The sequence below is a fragment of the Ostrea edulis genome, chromosome 7 (genome assembly GCF_947568905.1).
Source record: "Ostrea edulis chromosome 7, xbOstEdul1.1, whole genome shotgun sequence".
Lineage (NCBI taxonomy): Eukaryota > Metazoa > Mollusca > Bivalvia > Ostreida > Ostreidae > Ostrea > Ostrea edulis.
Window position 1 is genome coordinate 81,866,509 of NC_079170.1, and position 24,538 is coordinate 81,891,046.

The window sequence follows — 24,538 nt, forward strand, 5'->3', positions numbered from 1 at the left end:
AGATACATGAAGTAAAGATTAACATTGAAACTTGAATAATTAATCTACATAAAGAGCAGATACGTGAAGTAAAAATTTAACATGAAAACTTGAATAGTTAGTCTATATAGAGAGCAGAGACGTGAAGTAAAGATTAACATGGAAACTTGAATAATTAGTGTCTATAGAGAACAGACAAATGAAGTAAAGATTTAACATTGAAACTTGAATAATTAATCTACATAAAGAGCAGATACGTGAAGTAAAAATTTAACATGAAAACTTGAACAATTAGTCTATATAGAAAGTAGACAAATGAAGTAAAGATTAACATTGAAACTTGACCAACTAGGCTATTAAAATTGAATACAGATACGATGTGATTTTATCGTTGTCAGATATACCTTGTTTGGACTCACACATTTTATAAATCTTGCATGCAGTTGTGGGTAACATTGATAATTTTCACCACGAGAAAACTATTGTCAACCGGGGCGTAGCTGAGCTTGTTTCTCGAGGGGTGAAAATTTTCGATGTTACCCTGAACTACATGCAATGTTTGTTTTATTATACTGAATGTTATATAAACAACAAAGCAGAAAGATTTACACATGTTAACATTTGATCAATCACTGTCATTCGATATTTCGTATATCGATGCGGGTATCCGTGTTTATTACAAACTCTCAAACGACGTCGTTTAACAGTCTATGGCGAACCGTACGCGCATGAATTTGACATATGTGATAATCTTTTTTATGATATCACCCGTTGTCAAGTACTGTTACCCTTTGCTAGATACTATCACCCTGGAGCCCGTGCTTTCTGTTCTCAGAAGGTAACAATATGTTTTTCGAATGCTTCTTGACCAATGAGATTCGAGTATTTTACATGAAAGTATAATAAATGATATCAATAGGAGTTCGACTGATGAAGTTTGCTCCTTCATATCACAAAAAAGTATACGTAATACATGGATATAATTACTATATATAGAAAGTACACACCCTATATAGTATTAGGGCATAAAATTAACAACTTCTGAAAATAGGCCAAAATTGACCCTTAGTGTACATTCTCCTTTATGCATTGAAAGAGGTTATCCTCCAGAGAATAAAGGAACAAGTGATTTTCAAACTATAAGATCATGCCTTTTTCCAAGGAAATCAAAAAATACATTCAACTGAAAAGATTGAAGATTTTGTATTGAAGTGTAAGCTGATCAACCATGATTCCTATATTACCAAGATATTGCCTAAGTTTGGTTGTCTTCTAAGTAAGTCAAACTCAAAGGTCAAAGTCACAATCTTAAATCGTTGATTCCAAATGAAAGGTCTTGTCACAAGTATAACAAATATCACATTCAAAAATCCTATATACATGCAACTCACCATTCAAAAGTTATAAGCAAGGTTCAAGTTTCAGACAGACAGGAAAAAAACTGTAGTCACGGAGGAATAAACATTTAATCAACATATGTTATGAACATTTGCATTTTGATATGATTTTGGGTGGTCCTGGTAATCTTGAAAAGAAAAGAATTCTGAATTTGTTTTAATTCCGTATATGTTTCCACATCAGACTTTTATCCACTATTATGGCCCCACCCTACGTCCTGTGCCCCTGACTTGAACAAACGTACATGTAACTTTGCACTACATAACGATGCTTGCAAAGACTAATCATGTCCATACTATTCTTGAGAAGATTTGTTAAAAGGTTTCCCTATATATTCCCATATAAACGTTTCTTTCCCTATTGTGGCCCCATCCTACCTATGCGTGTCATGGTTTGATCAGACTTCATTCTACACTACCCGGGAATACTTGTATATCAATATTACTAATCATAGCCCTGGTGTTTTTTAGAAAAATAATTTTAACGATATTTCCTATGTATTATCATGGAAAATCATGTAAAAATTTGAATAATCACTACCTGGAGATTCATCCCCTATTATGGCCCCTCCTACAAACTTCATTCTACATTACCCGGGAATCGTCAATCACCACTATCCAGAAATATTTGCATATTCATACGGGTACTAATGGCCTGTTGTGATATGTTTGATAAGTTTTCCTATATATAAAACTTTGATTCTTTATTCTGGCCTCACCCTACCCACGGGGATCACGATTTTATAAACTTGAATTTGCACTATCTGGGAATGCTTGCCGATTGATATGATTAATAATGGCTCCATTATTCCCGAGAAGAAGAGACAGTCGAAAATGTTAAAAGTTTAAGGCGAGCTGAATGGACGCATACCGGACAAAATGTAAGCAGACGGTCTCACTTTCAGAATATATATAAAGTTTTTTTCTCTCTCTCTAAATTTACATCACAGCACTGTTTTCAGCCCTCTATGGACTAGAAAGTCAACGTGTACATTAAGATTCTTCGGTTTGATACACATGTTGTTTTCTCATTGTCAATATTAACATCTACTTGTACGCAAATCTCTGTTGTAAAACATATTTCTCTGTATGTATCGTCGAATAAGAGATTAAAACAAAGATATTATATTCGAATAAATGATTTCCCAAGTAAACTTTACCCTGTTCATTTTGAAATACATTTCTCACTGGGGAAAAAAAGGAGGGGGGTTGTTTCATTGCTTGATCCGTCTTTCAACGAAGCAAACAAAAATACATACGTCACATTTTATCACATGACGTCAGACACATTGCCATGTGGATCGCGATTTGTCACTTGCTTACATATTTTCTTGAGTCGGATTTAGTATCAGCAATGTTGACCAACGTTGCATACAAGGGTAAGTTTTCATGTAGTAGAAGTTTTCACAGAGTTAAAAGCCACAAATTTTGCATTTTCTGATATTTAAAGATTTAATTTGGGTAGGCCTAAATAATGCGATTTCCCGTATTTTCTCCATCTGTCGGAGATGAGCAACTTCAAAGTCGATCTCTAGCCTATCTCTAAAGAGCAGCGAAATACACATTGCATCCATAGTCTACACATATTTTCTATCATGACAAATTTCATCTTCGATACAATATTTTGATAAATGGCTAGGCTCCGTAGAACTAAGATTAAAGATGGCGACCTTCAGATAGACACTTTGTGTATTTGTTGCTAAGTGAATGATTGCACGGCTCAGTTGACTTGCATTTTACCGAGTTTATGTACATTTTGATAGACAAAGGGTAGCATATTTTTGTAAGGAATTCGCGGATTACAAAAAAAAGCGTAAACTGACCCAAACCAGGTTATACTTGTATAACTTGCCCCAGGATGAAAGTAATTCCTTATATATATATATATATATATATATATATATATATATATATAAGGAATTATATATATATAATCCAAATAGAAAGAGTTGATATCACATAGTCAAAATAATTCAATAAAAAAAGCAGTAAAATATACAGTTCCAAAATCTATTTAAATCACTAGCGCTTTCTGGATTTAAACATCCATCCTCAGGTGAATACAAATTAATAAATTTATGAATTTGTATTCACGGGAGGATGGATGTTAAAATCTAGAAAGCGGTAGTGATTTTTTGGAACTGTATATTTTCCTGCTTTTTTTTATTGAATTATATATATATATTGAGACTTTCGTTGTGGCTTGTCACGACTTCAATTTTTCGTGAGCTTATCGGGTGGCACTTTTTTCCAAGTAATGCAATTAAGAAAATAAGAATAAAATACACTGATTTTAACTACAGATTACCCAGTATACCTGATGAAAAATAAGGGCACAAGGCGGGTGTGGCAGGTCAACATGGTATGCTTACTCCTCCTAGGCACCTAATCCCACCTCTGGTATGTCCAGGGGTCCGTGTTTGTTCAACTCGTGATTTTGCATTCCTGATAGGAGACATTGTTCGTTATATTCACCTTTTCATCGTAGTCAAAGTGATTCAAATAATACAATTTTAAAGCCAGATTTAAATGAAAATAATTTCAATAAAATGCCTGACGTGTTCATTGTCTGAACTACAAGGTATTACGTGTTTGAATAGGTCTTGATAAAATGCGTCACCCAATTTACATGCACTATGGTCGTGATAACGATCTAGTTTGTCAATACAATTTATCATTGGGTCAAATGCTGTCTGACGTGTTTCATACCAATTGTTAGGCCGTTCTTGACACACTGATTTTGACTACGGATAACTCAGTTTACCTGATCGGAATCGATAGGGGATGCTGTCTTCTCCTAGGCTCCTGATCCCACCTCTGATGTGTCTAGGGTTCCGTGTTTGCCCAACTATTTATTTTGTATTGCTTATAGGAGTTGATCACTGTTCGTTATCTCCACCTTTCATGTACTAATTTTAATGATTTTAGCTAGGGGAATATTCCATTGTTAAACCGGGGATTTTATGCAGAACATGTTGTGAAAATAACACCGTAATGCTCCATAGCAATGTAGATATTCTTGCCCATATATTAAGCTGTATGCAGATGCTGAAATAAGATATAATCAGAGTCTGATTTCGACCGAATATTCCACATCGTGACGTAAACTGATGGCGCTGTTCCCACTGATTTTCTTTTGATACGCCGTCTGGAAATTTATAAAGTTGTAAGTGATTGAGTAAAAGGTTGTTAGGATGGTAATGATATATGCGATGTGTTTTTATGAATCCTACAATACATTTATTTTATGGATAAGAAAACCATATAGTTGTGATTAGAAGAAATGTCTGACAGTAAACACGTATTCAAGTCGCATACTTTTCAAAACAAAACAAGTAGTTTTTGCAGCTTTCTGAGAGATAAGATAAATCAAATGCATGATTTTGGCAGATATCCGAAGATGCGTTTATCTTGAAATTCTTCAGACCCTTGATGATGCTGGAATACATTCAGAAGGGATATGAGCGATGTTTTTAGATTTTTGGAAGTTGAAAAACGTAGAGTGCGGATGGGATTAAAACTTTCTAGTAAATGTTTGCGAGAGTGAGAGGATCATTATTCTTACATCAATCATTCCTCACCGAAAAGTATGTTATGTAAGAAAATAGTCCATGTTAGTGACATGTATTATACCTGAAACAAATTCTGTACATAAATACATATATCAAGCAGGAAAACAAGTTTTATTCGTGCTAATTGTTTACACGGTGTGAATGGTTTGTTCTAAGAAATATATGCTTTTAGTGTAACCAATCTTCAAAGCAACAAAGGGGCGTAGCCACGCGAATCCCCTCGAGCTCTTATGATTAAAAAGTTCTCTGTACAGTGTACTCAAGTACACAGACGCAAAGTGTTATCAAGTAAACTGATGTTGGGTTTTATCAAGTAATCTTGTTTAAAGTTATATCAAGTAAACTGGTACCACGTTCTATTAAGTAAACTGGTGTAAGGTTCTTACAAAAAAAGTTGCAGCACTCCCTACCAGACACATTGGCGCTAAGTTCTCTCACGTACACTGACGTTAAATTCTATCAATTAAACTTATGTCAGCCGCTATCAAACAAGCTGGTGTCACATTGTATCAAGTAAACTGGTGTCACGTTGTATTAGGTAAACTGGTTTGAGGTTCTATCATGTAAACTGATTTGAGGTTCTATCAAGAAACAGGTGCAAGGATCAATCAAGTGTCACATTCAATGAAGTAAACTAGTGCCAACTTCTATCAAGAATTTATCAAGTGTCAAGTTCTACCAAGTAAACTGGTGTCAAGTTATATCGAGTAAACTGGTATCGGGCTCAATCTTTAAATCAAAAACGTGCACCACATTCTATTAGGCAAATTGGCGCCAAGTTCTATCAAGTACACTGACGTCAATTTATATCAAGTAAACGGATATCAGCTTCCTACAAATAAACTGGTGTCAGTTTCTATAAAGTAAACTGGTATCAGATTTTATCAAGTAAACTGGTGTCAGATTTTATCAAGTAAACTGGAATCATGTTCTATCAAGTAAATTTGTCTTACAGTGTAGCTTTTATCAAATGAACTGTTGCCATATTCTACCAAGTAAACTGGTGTTAAGTTGCATCGAATAAACAGGTGGCAGGCTCTATCAAGTAAACTGGTCGCAGATTCTATTAAGTAAACAGGTCTCAAGTTCTATCAAGTAAACACATGCGAATTCTAGCTAAGTAAACTGGTGTTAGCTTATATCAAGTGCATGTATATTGGTGTCAAGTTGTATCAAGTACGCAAAATAGTTATGGCTTCCCCCCCCCAAAAAAAAACCCACCCACTACGTTGTACAGATATGTACCTTAGTACATTGCACACTATATGACGTTACAATGGAAAAGTACGTCACGACGTGCAGGTTTATAGCTGTATCGCAGGAAAATTTCATAATATTTTGTCGTTATTAATTGGCGTTGTCAATTGTTCAAAGCTATTTGTGTATGAAAGTGACATTTAATTTTTTTCTTTCATATTATATAAATCTCCTATTTATATACATAGTATGCGCTACGGAAATTTCGATATTACATTTTGACCTTAAAATCGCCCCAATGTACACAAGCATTTAGAATAAAGACAGTCAATCGTGTCAACATAGCGTTACGATCGATCATTGTTTGCTATAAAAAAAACCCTCAAACTTGACGATTTTCGACAATTTTAGACTAACATTAATGATGCTAAGATTGTTTATAATTTTCCTAAGAAATTTTCAAGTAAATTTCACTACGGTTTACCTTTCTAACTACTGTATATTTCAATGCTACGGGATCTTTTACTTGTGCCAAAGCGATTTATTGCAGGACCTTTAAAATGTATCAATATCGGGCCGCGTAAATGTTACAAATATGTAATGATAAAAAGGGGCCATCCCTTGTATATCAAATATTCCTTATTTCGTTTACGTGGTGAATGTCTACGTACATGTAGAAATATTCATTTTGGCGACACATCGCATTTGTAAAGTGTCATTTTTAAAGTTCAAGAAGCCTCAACATTGCTGCTTAAACTGGTGCCAGCTTCCATCAAGTTAACTAGCATAGGTTAGTATCAAATGAACTAGTATCAGGTTCTTTGAAGTGAACTAGTCTAAGTTTGTATCAAGTGAAGTGGCATCAGGTTCTTTCAGATAACTGGTGTCAGGTTATATGGAGTAATGTGATATCGATTGCTATGAAAGGAATTTGTATTGGGTTCTATCAGAAAGAAAAGAAAACCTTGCAAAACGTTCTACCAGGCATGCGCAATGACGCCAAAATCTATCAGGTAAACTGGTATCAAGTTATATCAGGAACACGAACTTCAAGTTCTGTTGGATAAATTGGTGTAAGGTTCTATTTGACAAACTTGCGTTAAATTCTAGCCGGCACAAGGGGTCCATATTATACATCTTATCACGTGCACTGGTGCAAGTTCTGTCAGGCATGCTTGAGCTAAGTTATTTCAAGAAAATTAGGTTATGTTCCATCAAGTAAAGTTTTCTCAGATACACTCATGACAAGTTCTACATAAATCTTTAGTACACTGCCGCTAAATTGTATCAGTTGTAACGAATGGTGTCTAGTTCTAACAAGTAGATTAGAGCAAAATTCTATCAGGTACACTGTTGCGATGTTGCATCAGGTAAAAACTGGTGTGAAAGGTGAAATTAATGAACAAGGACCAATCTCAAAACCCCTATAAGCGACATACATAAAAAATATTAGTCGAAGGTTCTAGCGCACAAACGACAAGATTGTTACACAGAAATGCAAAACTTTTGACAAAAAATGAACAGTGATCATTCACATATTTCCTATAAAGAATACAATTTAAGAGTAAGACAAACATGGACCCCTGTGCACACGAGAGCGAGAGGTGGGATCAGGTGTTTATGAGGAGTGGGCACCCTTTGTTGACCAATCATACCCACCGTGGGAACTATATTTTGATCAGGTAAACTGAAGTAACTACAGTCAACATATTTTGTACAGAACGGCCTCAGACTGTACATATACTCCTCCTGAATACCTGACCCCACCTCCTGTATATATCTATTTTACATATTTTGTACAGAGCGGCCTCATATTGTACATATACTCCTCCTGAATACCTGACCCCACCTCCTGTATATATCTATTTTACATATTTTGTACAGAACGGCCTCAGACTGTACATATACTCCTCCTGAATACCTGACCCCACCTCCTGTATATATCTATTTTACATATTTTGTACAGAGCGGCCTCATATTGTACATATACTCCTCCTGAATACCTGACCCCACCTCCTGTATATATCTATTTTACATATTTTGTACAGAACGGCCTCAGACTGTACATATACTCCTCCTGAATACCTGACCCCACCTCCTGTATATATCTATTTTACATATTTTGTACAGAACGGCCTCAGACTGTACATATACTCCTCCTGAATACCTGACCCCACCTCCTGTATATATCTATTTTACATATTTTGTACAGAACGGCCTCAGACTGTACATATACTCCTCCTGAATACCTGACCCCACCTCCTGTATATATCTATTTTACATATTTTGTACAGAACGGCCTCAGACTGTACATATACTCCTCCTGAATACCTGACCCCACCTCCTGTATATATCTATTTTACATATTTTGTACAGAACGGCCTCAGATTGTACATATACTCCTCCTGAATACCTGACCCACCTCCTGTATATATCTATTTTACATATTTTGTACAGAACGGCCTCATATTGTACATATACTCCTCCTGAATACCTGACCCCACCTCCTGTATATATCTATTTTGGCATGATCAGGACATTTGTAAAAACCTTTACACACATGCAGTTATTATTCCATCCCGCTAATAATGAAATACAGTGAAATATAATTTCAATGATAAGTTTTGCTGTCTCATCCGAAGGACTGCCCTATTTAGTCGCCTCTTACGACAAACTCGGATTTCTATAATGATGATTGGACTATTTATGAATTTCCCAAACAAATCCAACTTTCCCAAGTGTGTGGCAAAGTTGAAATCACTACCTATATTTCGTTTTTATTTTTTTAACAACATTTAATCAGGTATATAGTCAGGCTTTTACAAAACCCTTACAACCCAACCTGACCAGGGGGTACAGGATTTTAAGAATTCTAACTCTTTCGCTCACACATTCACACGGACATACATTGATACTAAACGAAGGCTAGAAAAAAAGAAAGTAGAAAAAAAAATTGACAATGTACTCTGGCTGAGTTCATAAATATCGTTTTAGGTTTGACCCGATCATGGCATCATCGGGGCTCGAACTCACGACCTCCCGGTTACGAAGCAAATCGGGTTGGCACACATGAAAGACAGGTGTGTTGTTAGTAAGAAAATAAAGTGTACGCAAAGTATGGCAAGGTGTCTGGGGCCGTCTTGGGGACCCTAGTACCACCAGAGCTTTGCCTTGGTGAGGACTTCGTACCCCGTAAGCTCTTAAGTTTTACAAATGAAATCACTAATTTTTGTGTATACATGTAGATACAGGGGTTCTTGGCATTTTCCGTAACAAAGATAATTAGTAAAAATTATCTTTAAAGTGTTTTATAATGCCTACCGTGTGTACTAGGACTGACTTTACGTTCGTTCTACGATTTCTCTCTCGTTGTTTTCGACTGGTATAGATAGTGAATGTTACTGATACATGTTCAACAAAGAATAATACATGTACATATATGATGTATATTAAAGTGATATTCGACATGATGTTTATGATTTGAAATTTAAAAAGGACTTTAAATTTGATTGAATGGACATCATGGTACTGATCAAATTAGAAACCGGAACTATATAATGCAGTTATTTTTGGGCAACAAATAGTATAACGGCAAATCTCTCTCTCTCTCTCTCTCTCTCTCTCTCTCTCTCTCTCTAAGTTATTTTTGGGCAACAAAAAGTATAACGGCAACTCTCTCTCTCTCTCTCTCTCTCTCTCTCTCTCTCTCTCTCTCTAACATGATGTGTACGCAGTTGCCTACTTGCGTATAGGAAGCTACGCACCTGAAATATGAGGATTGTTTTCTGACATATTTTACGAAACCAGGTGAGGATAAAAGTTGTTTGGAAAACGTAAAAATCATTCTGGTGCTATTATAATCGATCATTGTTTGAGAAAAACACACTGGAATCAGACGATGCTCAATTCATTGATTCAATATTGTTTAACGTCTCTCTCGAGAATGTTTCACTCATGGATACGTCACCACTGCCAGTGAAGGGATAAACAATTTGGGACTATGCTCGGTGCTTGTGGCCTATAAGTCGAGAATGATCTTTATGGGCCACACCTGCTTTTCGTAGACGCAAATTCCAGGATATGATTGGCCGCAGGGAAAGTCCACTGCTCAATCAGAGAACGTGTTACGTTAGATCACGTGCAAAATAAAGGAATGTAAATACTCACAACTGTCACTCGGCCGTGTATGAAATGAAAGGTGAAGATAACGAACTCAATCTCATAACTCCTATAAGCAATATTAAATAGATAGTTGGGCAAACACTGACCCCTGGACACACCAGAGGTTGGATCAGGTGCCTACTATACTACTTTATTTACTACAGTGCCATACCATAAGTTTAATATCAAACATCTCTTGTTGTTTTATGTTCTATCTACCCTAGATTTAGACAGTTGCACCAGAGCTATTTTCCTCAATTTGGAATTCACCTTACACACGTGAAGTTATTTTTAGACATAGACTCAACGATGTCATAGGTCCACACCTGTTTATTTTCTAAATAATATTCTCACTGAATTCTTTTTCAAGTATGCAATTAAGAGATAGTTGAATTTATTATTAATATTTTGAATGATTTCCATAACACATTGCGTTAGTCCCTGAGCGCAGCCATTTCTAAACAACTTTTAAACAGTAGCTGAAACACGCATTTTCATTTGATAGCATGATGTAATTCAAACAGGGTTGTTTTCTCCATTCGCTAGAGGGTGCCACTCAAAGCTATGAAAATCGGACTAAATCTGTCAAAGGTTTGTAGACAAGCGGAGCGGATCGTAAACCCTTGGCTAGCGAAGATTATGTGACAAGGACCTTGGGTTTTGCTGTCTCATCCGAAGGACTGCCCTATTTAGTCGCCCCTTACGACAAACTCGGATTCCTATAATGATGATAGGAATATGTATGAATTTCCCAAACAAATCTAACTTTGCTTTACCTTTCTAACTACTTTGAATTTCTTTCACCTGTGCCGAAGCAAAAGTACTCCAGAACCTTTAAAATGCCGGTATAAATATCGGGTCACGTGACTGTTCATCTGAAAATGATAAAAGGGGCCCTATCTGGTATATTAAGTATTCCTAATTTGGTCTTACTAATAAACATATATGTACATGTAGCGACATAGGTTTCAGCAACATAATAACGGGATTGTGAAGTGTCATTTTTACTAACTTTACGTAGTTCGGGAAGCCTTAACATTGCTGCATTTCCCCGGATATGTACTGTGTTTCCAATTACGGTGAAATTTTGACATACGAATATATAGGTAGATCTTTAAAATCTTCTGAAGAAGCACTGGGCCCGACAAGTTGAAATTTGCAGGTATGCTTTCTGCCATAACATGGGTTCAAGTTTGTTCAAATCACCACGGGGTAATTTGAGTTCGTAATAAGTAAGCCTAGATTTACAAGAAAATTTCTTTAAAATATTCTTGAAAATAAAAACTGGACCAGAAAAGGCTAAACATACATGAAAGTTTCCTGACATGGAGTAGATTTAAGTTTGTTCAAATCATGGCTTCCGAAAGTCAGGTAGACAACAATAGAGGATGAACGTTTCACATGCAAATAAAAAGGGGAAATCTTGAGAAAAATCACTTTCTCCAAATCCACTGGGGTAAAAACTTTGAAGTTTACAAAACATCTTCTTGACATAGAGTAGATTCTAATCTGTTCAAATCTTGTTCAAGGGTGTTAGGTGGGGCTACACTACGAGATCAAAATTTTGCCTGCTAATATATAGGAAAACGTTTTGAAAAAAATCTTTTCAAAAACGACTTGCCAGAACAGTTAAAATTTACACGAAAGGATCTTAGCAAAGAGTAGATTGGATGCGAATGTTAACATCATGTTTTCCGAAGGATTAGCGTAGGGCCACAAAAGGGGATCGAACTTTTACGTGCAAATATATAGGCAAAATATTTCATGACCTTCTTTTCAACAATAACAGGCCCGTGATGAGTCATGTAATACGCAAGCATGTCTTCAAAATGATCAATTATAATATTTATAGACAGCACGCTGTGATAATTCTGCATGGTATGGGGTATGAAGCTGTTTTCATTTACCATGTTGAGAATACATCTTATCAGATCGCTTACTGTAGCCTTCAACTCGACATTTAGATATATCGACGACGTTTCATCAATGAACAAATAAATAATTGATTTATTTTCATTCATACGTTGATTCGATATATCTTCGTGAACTCGAGATAAAGTCCAGCTCATCTGCTTCGTGCTTAGATATTTTATTGGAAATAGATATTAACGGCAATTTGACAACTCAATTTTATGACAAATGGGATGATGGTAACTTCTCCATCGTCAACTTCTCTTATCTTTATGCAATATTCCATTATCACCTGTATATAAGGTGTTTATGTCTCTCAACTGATTCGATACGCAAGGGTTTGTTTAGCGTATGATTATTTTTATCTCACCTGAGCTCAAAGTTCAAATGAGCTTTTCTGTTCGCCTGTTGTCCGTCGTCTGTCCGTCTGTCTGTAAACTTTTTACATTTTCTCCAGAACCACTGGGCCAATTTCAACCAAACTTGACAAAAATCATCCTTGGGTAAAGAGCTTTCCAGTTTGTTCAAATGAAGGGCCATGTCCCTTCCAAAGGGGAGATAATCACAAAATTGCAAAAATAGGATGGGTCATTTAAAGGTCTTCTTCTCAAGAACCACTGGGTCAGAAAAGATGATATTTACATGGAAGCTTTCCGACATAGTGCAGATTCAAGTTTGTTAAAATCATGGCCCCGGGGATAGGATGGGCCACAATGGGGGATCAAAATTTTACGTACAAATATATAGGAAACAAACTTTTAAAATTATCTTCTAAAGAACCACGGCTGAGCCAGAATAGCTGATACTTACCTGAAAACTTACGGACATAGTGCAGATTAAAGTTTGTGAAAATAATGGCCCCTGGTGGTATGATGGGGCCACAATAGGGGATCAAAGTTTTACATACAAATATATAGGGAAAATCTTTAAAAGTCTTCTTCTTAAGAACCACTGAATCAGAAAAGCTGATATTTACATGAAAGTTTTTTGACAACGTGCAGATTCAAGTTTGTAAAAATCATGGCTTCCGGGGGTAGAATGGGGCAACAAGGGGATCAAAGTTTTGTATACAAATATATAAGAAATGCTTTTAAAATCTTTTCTCAAGAACCACTGAGCCAGAATAGCTGATATTTACATGAAAGCTTCCCGACATAGTGCAAATTCAAGTTTGTAAAAATCATGGCCCCAGCTGGTATGAAGGGGCCACAACAGGGTATCAAAGTTTTACATACAAATGAATATGAAAAATCTTTAAAAATCGTCTTCTCAAAAACTACTAGGCCAGGAAAGTTGAAATTTACATGAAAGTTTCCTAACATAGTGCAAATTCAAGTTTCTCTAAATCATTCCCCCACCCGGGTGCAGGATGGGGCCATAAAGGGGATCAAAGTTTTACCTGACATAGTGCACATTCAAGTTTGTAAAAATCATAACCTCCAGGGGTATGATGGGGCCACAATAGGGTATCAAAGTTTTATATACAAATATATAAGACAAATCTATTAAAATCTTTTCTCAAGAACCACTGAGCCAGAATAGCTGATATTTACATGAAAGCTTTCTGACATAGTGCAGATTCAAGGTTTTTTTTTAATCATGACCCCCGGGGATAGGATGGTGCCACAATAGGGGATCAAAAATTTACCTATAAATATATAGGGAAATTCTTTAAACATCTTCTCAAAAACTCCTAGGTCAGGAAAGTTGAAATATACATGAAATCTTCCTGGCATAGTGCAGATTCAAGTTTATGAAAATCATGGCCACCGGGGGTAAGATGAGGCGACAATAGGGGATCAGAATTTTACATACAAATATATAGGGAACATCATTAAAAATCTTCTGAAAAATCAATGGGCCAAAAAAGTTTACATTCACATGAAAGCTTGCTGACTTATTCCAGATTCAATTTTGAAAAAATATTCAGGGCCCCCGGGAGTAGGTTGGGGTCAGAATAGGGATCAAAGTTTTACATGCGAATATGTAGGAATTTTTTTTAAAAATATGAGCCAAGCTGACTCAGGTGAGCGATGTGGCCCATGGACCTCTTGTTTAAATTGAGGCAAGCTACTGACAAACAAGTTTATGTTATAGCAGTTTCAACGGCCTCGTTCAAAATCAGCACTTTGCAAATTTTATGGTCGTTATAATGATTTAGTTTGCCAAAACAACGTATCATTAGGTCAAATGCTGTCTTAGGTGTGCCATACCGAATGTTTTGCCGTTCTAGGCAGAATGATTTTTGACTACGGATTACTCCGTTCCGTTGACGTAATCAAATATAGGGCTCACGGTGGTTGTGACAAGTCAACAGGGGATACATACTTCTCCTAAGCACCTGATCCCACCTCTGGTATATCCAGGTGTCCTTGTTTGTCCAACTGTCTATTTTTCATTCCTTGTAGGAGTTATGAGATTCATCACTGTTCGTTATCTTTACCCTTCATTTGTTACTTAGAAAACTATTTTGTTACTTAGATAATATTATACAGGCATACATCTATTAACTGGAATATTATGTTTCACTATGCGTTTGGGAATTATGTTAACATGTCGTATCCAACATACGTCAAATGACAATAAAAAAGTATGTTGTTCCATGATCTAATATCTTATAACTGTAAATATGCGACCGATATCATAATGTAGATGTAAACAGTATCTCAAACAGAGTAATTGAATTGATATTTATATGTACAGAATACAAATGTTTCGTATCATCCCAAAATACCAAACAATATTAGATAATCTATATGAAATTGGAATGGCAGGTGTGTCTTATCAGAACTGACGTAAGTATTTACACTTGGCTGGTTGGTTAACATAAATTGCTCTGACTTTCCATTAATACATACACGTAGTCGGTCGTCTTTAACAGTTCGACGAAACATAGACTTGAGAGACACATACTTTATTTACAATCATGCAGTGTATATTGGGTGCCTGTTTGCTTTTCTTGAATGGAGTAATTAGTGTACACGCAAATCTGGAGATGACATCCAACAAGAAATCTGAATTTTCCTCCTTGACTTCTTGTAAACTTTCTACTGTGATAAGAGACATGATACACCAGGAGAGTGTACTAAGGTTTTCAATGGTCCAGAAAATCCAGAGTTTGGCAATGGATGCCTTAGACAATAAAAATAACAGATTGACTTTGCAGAAAAAGCTAAGCGACATAACGACAGAACTACTGTCTATTGCAGCAAAGGACGAGGTGATCAAAGAAGAAAACGCTCAGCTAAAACAGGAGTTAAACACCGTAAAAGAGGAAATTAATCATGATAAAAACCTCACAATGCAAAACATTCAGAGGCTTGCAGAAAAAATGGAGAATGAGAATTCAAAATTCAGACAAGAAATAAGGATTCTTAATACAGCAAACCAAAGAGTTGACGAAGAGAACTCCAAACTTAGACAAGAGTTAAGCATTCTTAGTGCAGCAAACCAAAGAGTTGGCGAAGAGAACCTCAAACTTAGACAAGAATTAAACAGATTGACAATGTTGTCTCTTTACAACAAGCAAAACAAACAAAACCTGAATGACATGAACGAAACAATAAGCAAACACAACGATGCTTTTACGCTACAGTTTCAGATGATCAATGACTCTCTGCAGAATCATGACCTACAACTGCAATAATATTTCTACACAGCTTTTATCAGGTAAGTGTATGTATTTTATTCTGACAATGATTATATGCATGGAAATTACGTCTCAAAATTAGTGAAAGATTTTCGAGGGGGACCTTAAACAATATAAAATCAACAAATCAGCAATCAATATGTTTTTGCAGTCGAAATGTATCGGAATATTTTGAAAATTTTAAGGACACTAATTCGTACTCTTTTGATAAAAAATTTATTGAAAGGTTCCTACATGTATAGAAGAAGAAAAAATACTGTTGTGACCTTCCACCTCGACATTTACATATATCGAGAAAGATTTATCTGTTAACAATCATTATACTTATTTTGATTCATATGTTCAATCGATATATCGCATCAAATAGGAAATAAGAGTCTTCCATACCTTCTTCATATCTGAATATTTTTTGGAACGTACATGTAAGTGTTAAACTAGCAACGTAGCTTTACATGATGACTTTAACTTATCCATCGTCAACTTTTGTGTAACAGTTTTCACAGCATTATAAAATGCTTCATATTCATAGAAATAACCCGCGTTTTCTAGAAGTCGTACTCATTAGGGAACTGGGTCGTTTTCGATAGATAATTTATTACAGTACGTGAAATGTTCTTCCTGCCCTCTTGAATGGTAAGCGAATGGTGAACGAAGATGACCGATTTATTTGTTACTCCAGGGTATTTCCTTACATTGTACTTGTATCATATTCTATCTACAGTATATCTAAGCAGTAAATGAATTTTGTAGTGCTGAAATTACCAGTGTATATTGAAAGTTTCCCAGAAAAAGTAAATATGTAAATACGCTTGCAAAGTGAAAGGTGAAGATAACGAGCAGTGATCAATCTCATAAATCTTATAAGTAATACAAAATAGAGAGGTGGGCAAACACGGACCCCTGGACAAACCAGAGGTGAAACCTGGTGCTCAGGAAGAGTAATCCCTATATCTTGATCTGGTAAACGGAGTCTTAAGAAATATAATACCGGATACCTGTACAGGTATATACCAATTGATGCAAATTGCATGTTATATACAATGTCTGTGAAAAAAGAAATGAAAAATGAAAATTTAGTAATTGACATGGTCGCGATATTCAGAATTTACAGGTTTATTGACATAGATTAATTAATGTAATTAACAAACACCCTAAAAGAGGTCAATATAGATGTATTAAACACCGGACTGTATAGGTACCCTGCGGACGGTATAGGTGCATGTACCCTGTGCCAATGGTGGCAAAAGATTCCTCACTGTTCGTGATCTTCACCCTAAACATTATAAAAATAGATTTTGTGTCATTTACTATATCACAGCTAAAGGACTCACGATATTCGTGTAACCATATAATGCATTTTGATCATGATACATTTGTAAATCTCTTATACAATATTAATTGCACTGTACTACATGTAGAATGTTTAAAGAATTTATCAATTTTGAGGCAAACATGAAAACAAAACCGTGGAGGATAAACATTCCTATTTGTATTTGAGATAAATTCTACAAGATTTTCAAAGTCGGCAAAAGCGATGATACATTTATCATTAATATTTTCAAACAGATAAATATTTTATTTTAGGAATTAAGAATACTTATCAAATCAGTTTGATATTAACGGCACATGTTTAATCAAACAAAAATAACACTCTGCAACAATATAAAACAACAATATAAAATTTTTGTGCAATTCTCTGAAATTTTAAAACTAATAATGTAACTAAAGGGCGATCGCCATATTCAGTAAGCTAGACCTATTCTCAATTTTTCGAAAATAATATTTGAGAATGAATTTTAAAAGTTTCAAATCGTCTAGTTTTTGTGACGGTGAGGAAATATAATATGATTACGGTGTTACCGTTGGGGCGAGCGCAGCATATCTGAATACATTTTCAAAAAAGTTATATTGAAAACAAGGAAAACTGACCTCGTTCACTGTCAATACGCAAGATTACTGTCTTGCTCTTCTCGCCAATGTAGGAACCAGTTTAGCGGGAAATGCAACGAGCGTGTTGTGACGTAGCTTGGTAGTTGTGACGTGACTGTCAAACTTCCACCAGAGTTCGTTTGCTCACAAACCAAACTCTTCCACTTAGGCATTATGGGATAGCGATTTCTTAGGCCGCGTATACTGTGACGTCACTGTAGAATGACGAAAAAACATAACGTTAAACGTAACCAACTTTCAAAACAAGAACGTAAACATCAAATTCATTACTTTACACAATAATTTGAACAGAGTATCCCTACTTTTTAATGATCTTTTGATCATTTTATGTTTAAAATAAAATCCATACTTTTATATTAATGCTTTTAATATTAATATCTTCAGACTTTTAACTGCGAACTACTTCTTTAGTGTAATTTGTCTGCGTGATAATCGCGGACTCACAATATACAAATCTGTATATTGTGGTGCGTCACATAGGAGAGGTCTATTCGTAGGCACTGTGACGTAATGAGGCCTCGACGGGGAGTTTGACGTGACTGTTTACATTTCTTTAGACAATATTTTAAAAAGAAAAAGAAAGGGGGAAGAATATGATTGTCATCCTTTCCTTTCAAATAAGAAAGGTTTGTAATACTTCAAAGATTTTTTTTACTATTATTTTACGAATCGAACCATCCGCCATTTTGTACAAGGGACTTCTGGGATTGGCGTCAAATAAAAATTCTTGTTAGAGGTTGCGATTTAGCTCGGATTATTCCCCGCGCTCTAGTCATTAGAGCTCGCATTACGAGCCAGGGCGGAGCGCTGACTCGCTGCACTCGCTATTAATATACATGTAATATATATTAATGGTAATAAAAAAGTCTCTGTTTTGGAAGTATAATATAGAAAAAACTCTTAACACTTTGTAGAAATATTTCGACCGTGTTGCCGGTCTTCGTCAGTCGTGTTTATCTCTCATAGCAACGTAACGTACGACTACATACACGAAAGTACTATGACGTCACAGTAAGTATTATAAACGTCCAAATTGATATTGCGCGAAAAAGGATTTGAGAAAGGTAAGAGTCCAATAATTATAGGTTATAGACTTTGTATGGGAAAATATGACGACCGAGTTTTTTGGCGCGTAGACGGACCGAGCTTGCGAGGTCCGTTCGCGACAAAAAAAGAGGTCGTCATATTTCCCATACAAAGTCTATAACCTTTTTATTATATACTTTCAATTTCATTTAGAAACTAACAATAATTTTATTTTTAACAATAACTTTGTCGGTTTAACTGAGTAAAAGATGAAAAACACGAAAAATTTGAAAATTAACGGCGTAGAAATTTGATTGTGATGTAATGTTTGCGGCCCGGAATGTTTCCGGGCATATATCGTGTGATATATGCCCGCAAACATTTAAAGAAAAAAGAAGAGATGAAATTGAAAGTATATAATAATGAAATGAACAATACTCACCCGACCTCGTGGACACATCCTAAAATATGACTATGCGTACAATTAAATATTTGGTATTAGTAATAAAACAAAATTTTATAAATGTTTGTTCACAAAGCAGTCAACTACTGGCCTAAGTGAATACAAACAAGAAATATTACAGTAAGTAGTTAATCGTAAATACATCAATATTGGTATATAGAGGATATCTATATTATGGGGTTATTGAACTTATATAGGTGAATATTGGCCCGAGTTGGCTGTGAAAACGCACGAGCTTGCGAGTGCATTTTGACAGCCAACGAGTGCCAATATTCACCTATATAAGTTCAATATCCCGTTTATTATATAGCTAAAGTGTTTAGTTGTTAAATTATATCCCCTTTCACTCAAACTACTCCAAAATAGACGGGAATTCATCAATATTGGCATCTAAGGTGAAGGTGTGCAATAACAGCATGCATTTCTGAACTGTTCAATATTTAATCCGTCATTAATGCATGAAGCAAACTGATTTTGTAAATTGGGACATCATAATTTATGTACAGTAAAACATTTCACTTAAGTAAATATCAAATACCGGCTCTGTCAGATTCGGAGGACCGTCGTCTGCCATTTTGGCTTGTTTACGTCGTTACGGTAACGTCAATATTGAACGCTCATACTCGTAATGTTTCGGGCGCATACAATTTATTCAATACAAAGTTAGCGTTCAATAAATCCTCAGGATATTGAACGCTAACATTCTCTAGATTTTACGCAGATTTTATAATAGACCATTTATTAGCTATATAATAAAATAATATATACTAATATGACTAAAATAACTTTATGTAAGTGTAGACCTAGTCGATATAAGTGTAGACTTATTTCTTCTTTGTGGAAATAATTTTCAAGACGACTGCACGTTTTGTATATTCCATTTAAATAAAAACACCCAGAAGTTAATAAAAGTTAATATTTAGCGCAGGAGATGCTCACTCCTTCTAGGAACATGATTCCACCTCTGGTATATGTAGGGGTCCGTGTCTGCCCAACTCCTTTTTTTCATTTTCCTTATAAGAACTATCAGATTGATCACTTTTCGTTATCTTCATCTTTTCATATTAAAATACACACGACATGCCCAAGGAATTGAGCATTGACAAAATGTGGAGGGGAATCATATCCAAAAGCACCCGTGCGTTTACATGATTGAGATATAGAGCTAACGGCATTTGTACCCGGTCGAACGGAGATGATAGCAAATGATACCACCTCTTTGCCCTGTTTGCATAACTCTTAAATTTACATTCTTTCTAGGAATTATGAGATTGATCACTGCTTGTTATCTTCACCTTTCCAATAGGGAAGTCTTGTATACAAGCACCTTTGCGTTGATGTGATCTAAATATAGGGCACACGGCGACAGGGGATGCTTACTCCTCCCAGGCACCTGACCCAAATCCTATGTGAAAGGTTCCATGTTTGCTCAACTCTTGATTTTATATTCCTTATACGTGTTATAAAATTGATCACTGTTCCCTATCTTCACCTGTTCACATATGCAAAATTCTAGACCATAAAACTATATTTTGTAGAATGAATGAATTATAAATATTCCACAGTCAATTGATGAGACTTTGGAGTTACGTACATGGGAGTTTCATAGATGATTTGATCCCGTGGGTATCCGGTAGGGATAGGTCCTCAGTACCTCTTGCTTGTCGTAAGAGGCGACTAAATGGGGTGGTCCTTCAGATGATACGATAAAGAGCCCTCCCTGCTCAAAGGTCATCAACGCCGAGCATAGGCCAAAATCTTGCAACCCTTCACCAACAATGGTGACGTCTCCATATGAGTGAAAAATTCTCAGGCGGGACGTTAAACTACTGTATCATAGATGATTTACATAGAGCTGTAAGAAATGAATTTCACATTTTAAGTAAGATCATCGGAAAATTCAAAGATAAAGTATGAGTGAATGTCTGGGATTCAAGTACATGCACTTGTACTTTAGGTAATGGGTTATGTAGTTTAATGTCACTCCCATTTTGTTGTAGAAATAAAGGAGCACAACCCCAACAATTATTAATATATAGTTTTTCAAAAATGTTCGTGTGCAAGATTTATTAACACAGTGATCTATTTTGACAAAATAAGCAATTTTTAAAGTACGATATGTTGAAATAGTAGCATATAATTCAGACAAGGTGTTGACATACCAATGACTAAATCTACATGTATGTAGACATAAGTAATTGCGTTTTGAATTGTCATGATAGTAAATGGTAGACACAACATAGGTAAACACATAAGGTTATGGCCTGTGAGGTATACCTCTATTTTATAAATGCAATTCTCAATTCCAGACACATCTGTTGCAAATCTACGTAAAATCAATTCCCATCAGTAATTTCAGTACTTTGATTACTGTCCGTTATCTCCATTGTGCATGGTACATATATATCATTACTACAGTTTTAATAAAGTTAATTGAGGGACTAATTAGTATAAATTTACAGTACAGCGAGTGCATCATACACACATTTAGAATTACATCCATCAAATAAACAAAACAACATCTGATTAGTTCGGTTGCTACAGAATATCCTTAATGATCTTTTTATCAATGTTCATCTCTGGATAACATTTGATTTTGATTTCGTATGCTTGCCTCACTCTTGAACCCAGTGTTTAATTTGTTTTTTAAATTCTTCTTCTCCAGAACACAAGAAGTAATCCCTATACTGTTTTGAGATATATTATGTTATAATGTAAAGATTTGTTACCACTATTTTTATTTTATTCTTTTTTCCTTGTAAATATATATGAAAATCGTGCAGGTGGGTTTTTTTTTTTCGATATAAAGCGTGCTTTAGTGATTATTTGGTATCGAAAATGCAAAAACCAGATACGCATATTCTTATTGGAAATTTTCTCGCCATTAGTACAGTGTATGTGACGTCATACGTGTCAATCGTGGTGAAGCGAGAAAGCATGAAAACATTTTAACAAGTTGTGAACAGCACATACAGCAGGCTATTGGTACAACTTGGAGAGATTCAACAGTTACAAGTGTCATAATATTGTGTTGTACAGTATATAGCTGTAATAATCAACACAAAAAAGTTTCTTTACTTTTACCAACGAGGCAAGTCGGGGAAATTTTGTAAACTTAGTAAACTTAGAATTACTTAAAACCTTCGGAAAATCACCTTAATGATGAACCTGCATATTGCATTCTAACCCATTTAATTCATTATATCGACAGGGGATGCGTACTCCTCCTAGGCACCTGATCCCACATCTGGTGTTTCCAGGGGTCCGTGTTTGCCCCACTATCTATTTTGTATTTTCACCTTTCATCGACATTTCTGTTTACAAATCAATAGGCTCATTGTCCTTCAGATTGGACATAATCGTAGAGACTGACTTCGAGAACTCTTATAGGTATTGTATTGAGACAATCAAAGAAATTTCTGTGTAGCATACACTTTTTATATATATGCACCTTTGATTTCATATGCAAAGATATACATGTATTGGTATACTGCTCCCCCTACCCACCCACATGCTTGAAGTTATAAACTTTGACACCATAAATGATACGACCACCCCTCCCCCATGATTAAAAAAGCCGAAAAAAATCCTAGGTAAGAATTGTCAAGAATTTTTTCTCTCTCTCTCATACACTAAAGGATTTTAGAATGCATGTTACACTCTACATGTACAGACCTCTAATGCTTTAGAAAATATGATCTACCAAGCAACACGAAATGTTTGCGTTCGATGAAAAGATAGATATTTGCAAAAACGGTCCACACTTTCCGAGTCCGTCAATGTCGTTGTAATATTTATATTTGCTGACGGAATCTCTTTTCGATTTGGCGCAGTGGCAAGTTCAAACATGTATGACCGAATGTTATATACTAATGGGATATCATCAATGTCGGAACATTAGCTATTCATTCTGTATAATTTATGACTTTCAATAAAATCTATTCACACACATATACATAGTTGCTGCAGCACATTGACACGTATGACGTCATGACGTATCACGTGACTAGATAGCTCATAAGTGACGATTTGTGCAGCGGAAGCTTTGAATCCAGTTAAAATGCATGTTTGCATCAATTATTGGGAGTAATGAAAGAATAAAACAGCAGAAATGTGCTTTATTAAGGCTACTCACTCTGATTTTATTACATCAACAATCTTGATAAAAATCCTTTAAATCATGACCCAGTGGAGGTAAGGTGAGGATATATGATTATTTTGTCGGGGGGAATTAGAAGGGTGAAAAAATTATAGAAATCTGCTGAAGAACACCAGGGCCAATATGATTGAGGTAAACATGCTTGTCCCAAATTCACTTGTTAGTAGTGAATGGTAGACTAAATAGTAAATGGTTGTGGGATGTTTGAACTGATTATTGAATCCATGTTTATGATTTCTTACCTGCGTTCTTTTAGAACTTAGGTTAGTTGGGGTATAGGTACTCTTTTAATTTTCAGACGATTGTGAAATCAACGTCTTCTCAAAGTGCATCTTTCGTTTTAAAAAACGATGGCATGTGCCTACGTTATCTATTAAGTCCTACGTTATGTACCTCTTCAGGTGCTCGACAAATCTTACGAGACCTTTACATGTTGATATTTGTACAAAATATTTCTAATGAGTCGACAATTGCATGAAAATACGTACATCAGTAGGGTGGAATCATGTACCTAGGAGGAGTAAACATCCCCTGTTGACAAGTCACACACGCCTTGAAACCATCAAGTAAAGGGGGTAATCCGTAGTAAAAATTAGTCTGTAAAAGAACGACCTAACAATTTGTACCAAACACGCCAGGCAGCATTCGACGACCCGATGACAGCTTGTATTTGCAAATTAGATCACAAAAACAACCACAGAACTTACTCTTTACAGGATAAGATTACGTATATCAGTCGGTGCATTAATCAGTACTAACCTCATACGTGCCTTAATAGATGCATTAACAAGCATTAATCTCATATCACTAATATATATCAACCACTTATTGTGTCTTTTTTGTAGTGCGTTTGAAATTAATTCATGGAAGCTGTATGGGGATTTTACAAAGTGACCCAGGCGTGAAACGAAAAGATGGGGTATATTCGATAAAAGTCAATGATCAGGTAAAGGAAGTGTACTGTGACATGACTACAGATGGAGGGGGCTGGACGGTGAGTACATAGAAATCAGAAACACAAAGCGTAAGAATTTTTATAGAAAGTAAAGATAACGCTATATAATCATATGTAGT

General features: G+C 35.6%; 1 protein-coding gene across 5 annotated transcripts in view; it reads left to right on the plus strand.

The window, feature by feature from the left end:
- LOC125657063 (fibrinogen-like protein 1) overlaps positions 1-24,538 on the plus strand; it is a 68,209-nt gene that overhangs the window by 28,306 nt on the left and 15,365 nt on the right. For 3 of the 5 annotated variants that reach the window (XM_056145485.1, XM_056145480.1, XM_056145483.1), the window contains exon 2: positions 24,310-24,458. The exons of the other annotated variants lie outside the window; for them this stretch is intronic. In XM_056145485.1, the coding sequence (XP_056001460.1) occupies positions 24,310-24,458 (149 nt within the window). The remainder of the gene's footprint in view (positions 1-24,309; positions 24,459-24,538) is intronic. 5 annotated transcript variants of the gene reach the window in all.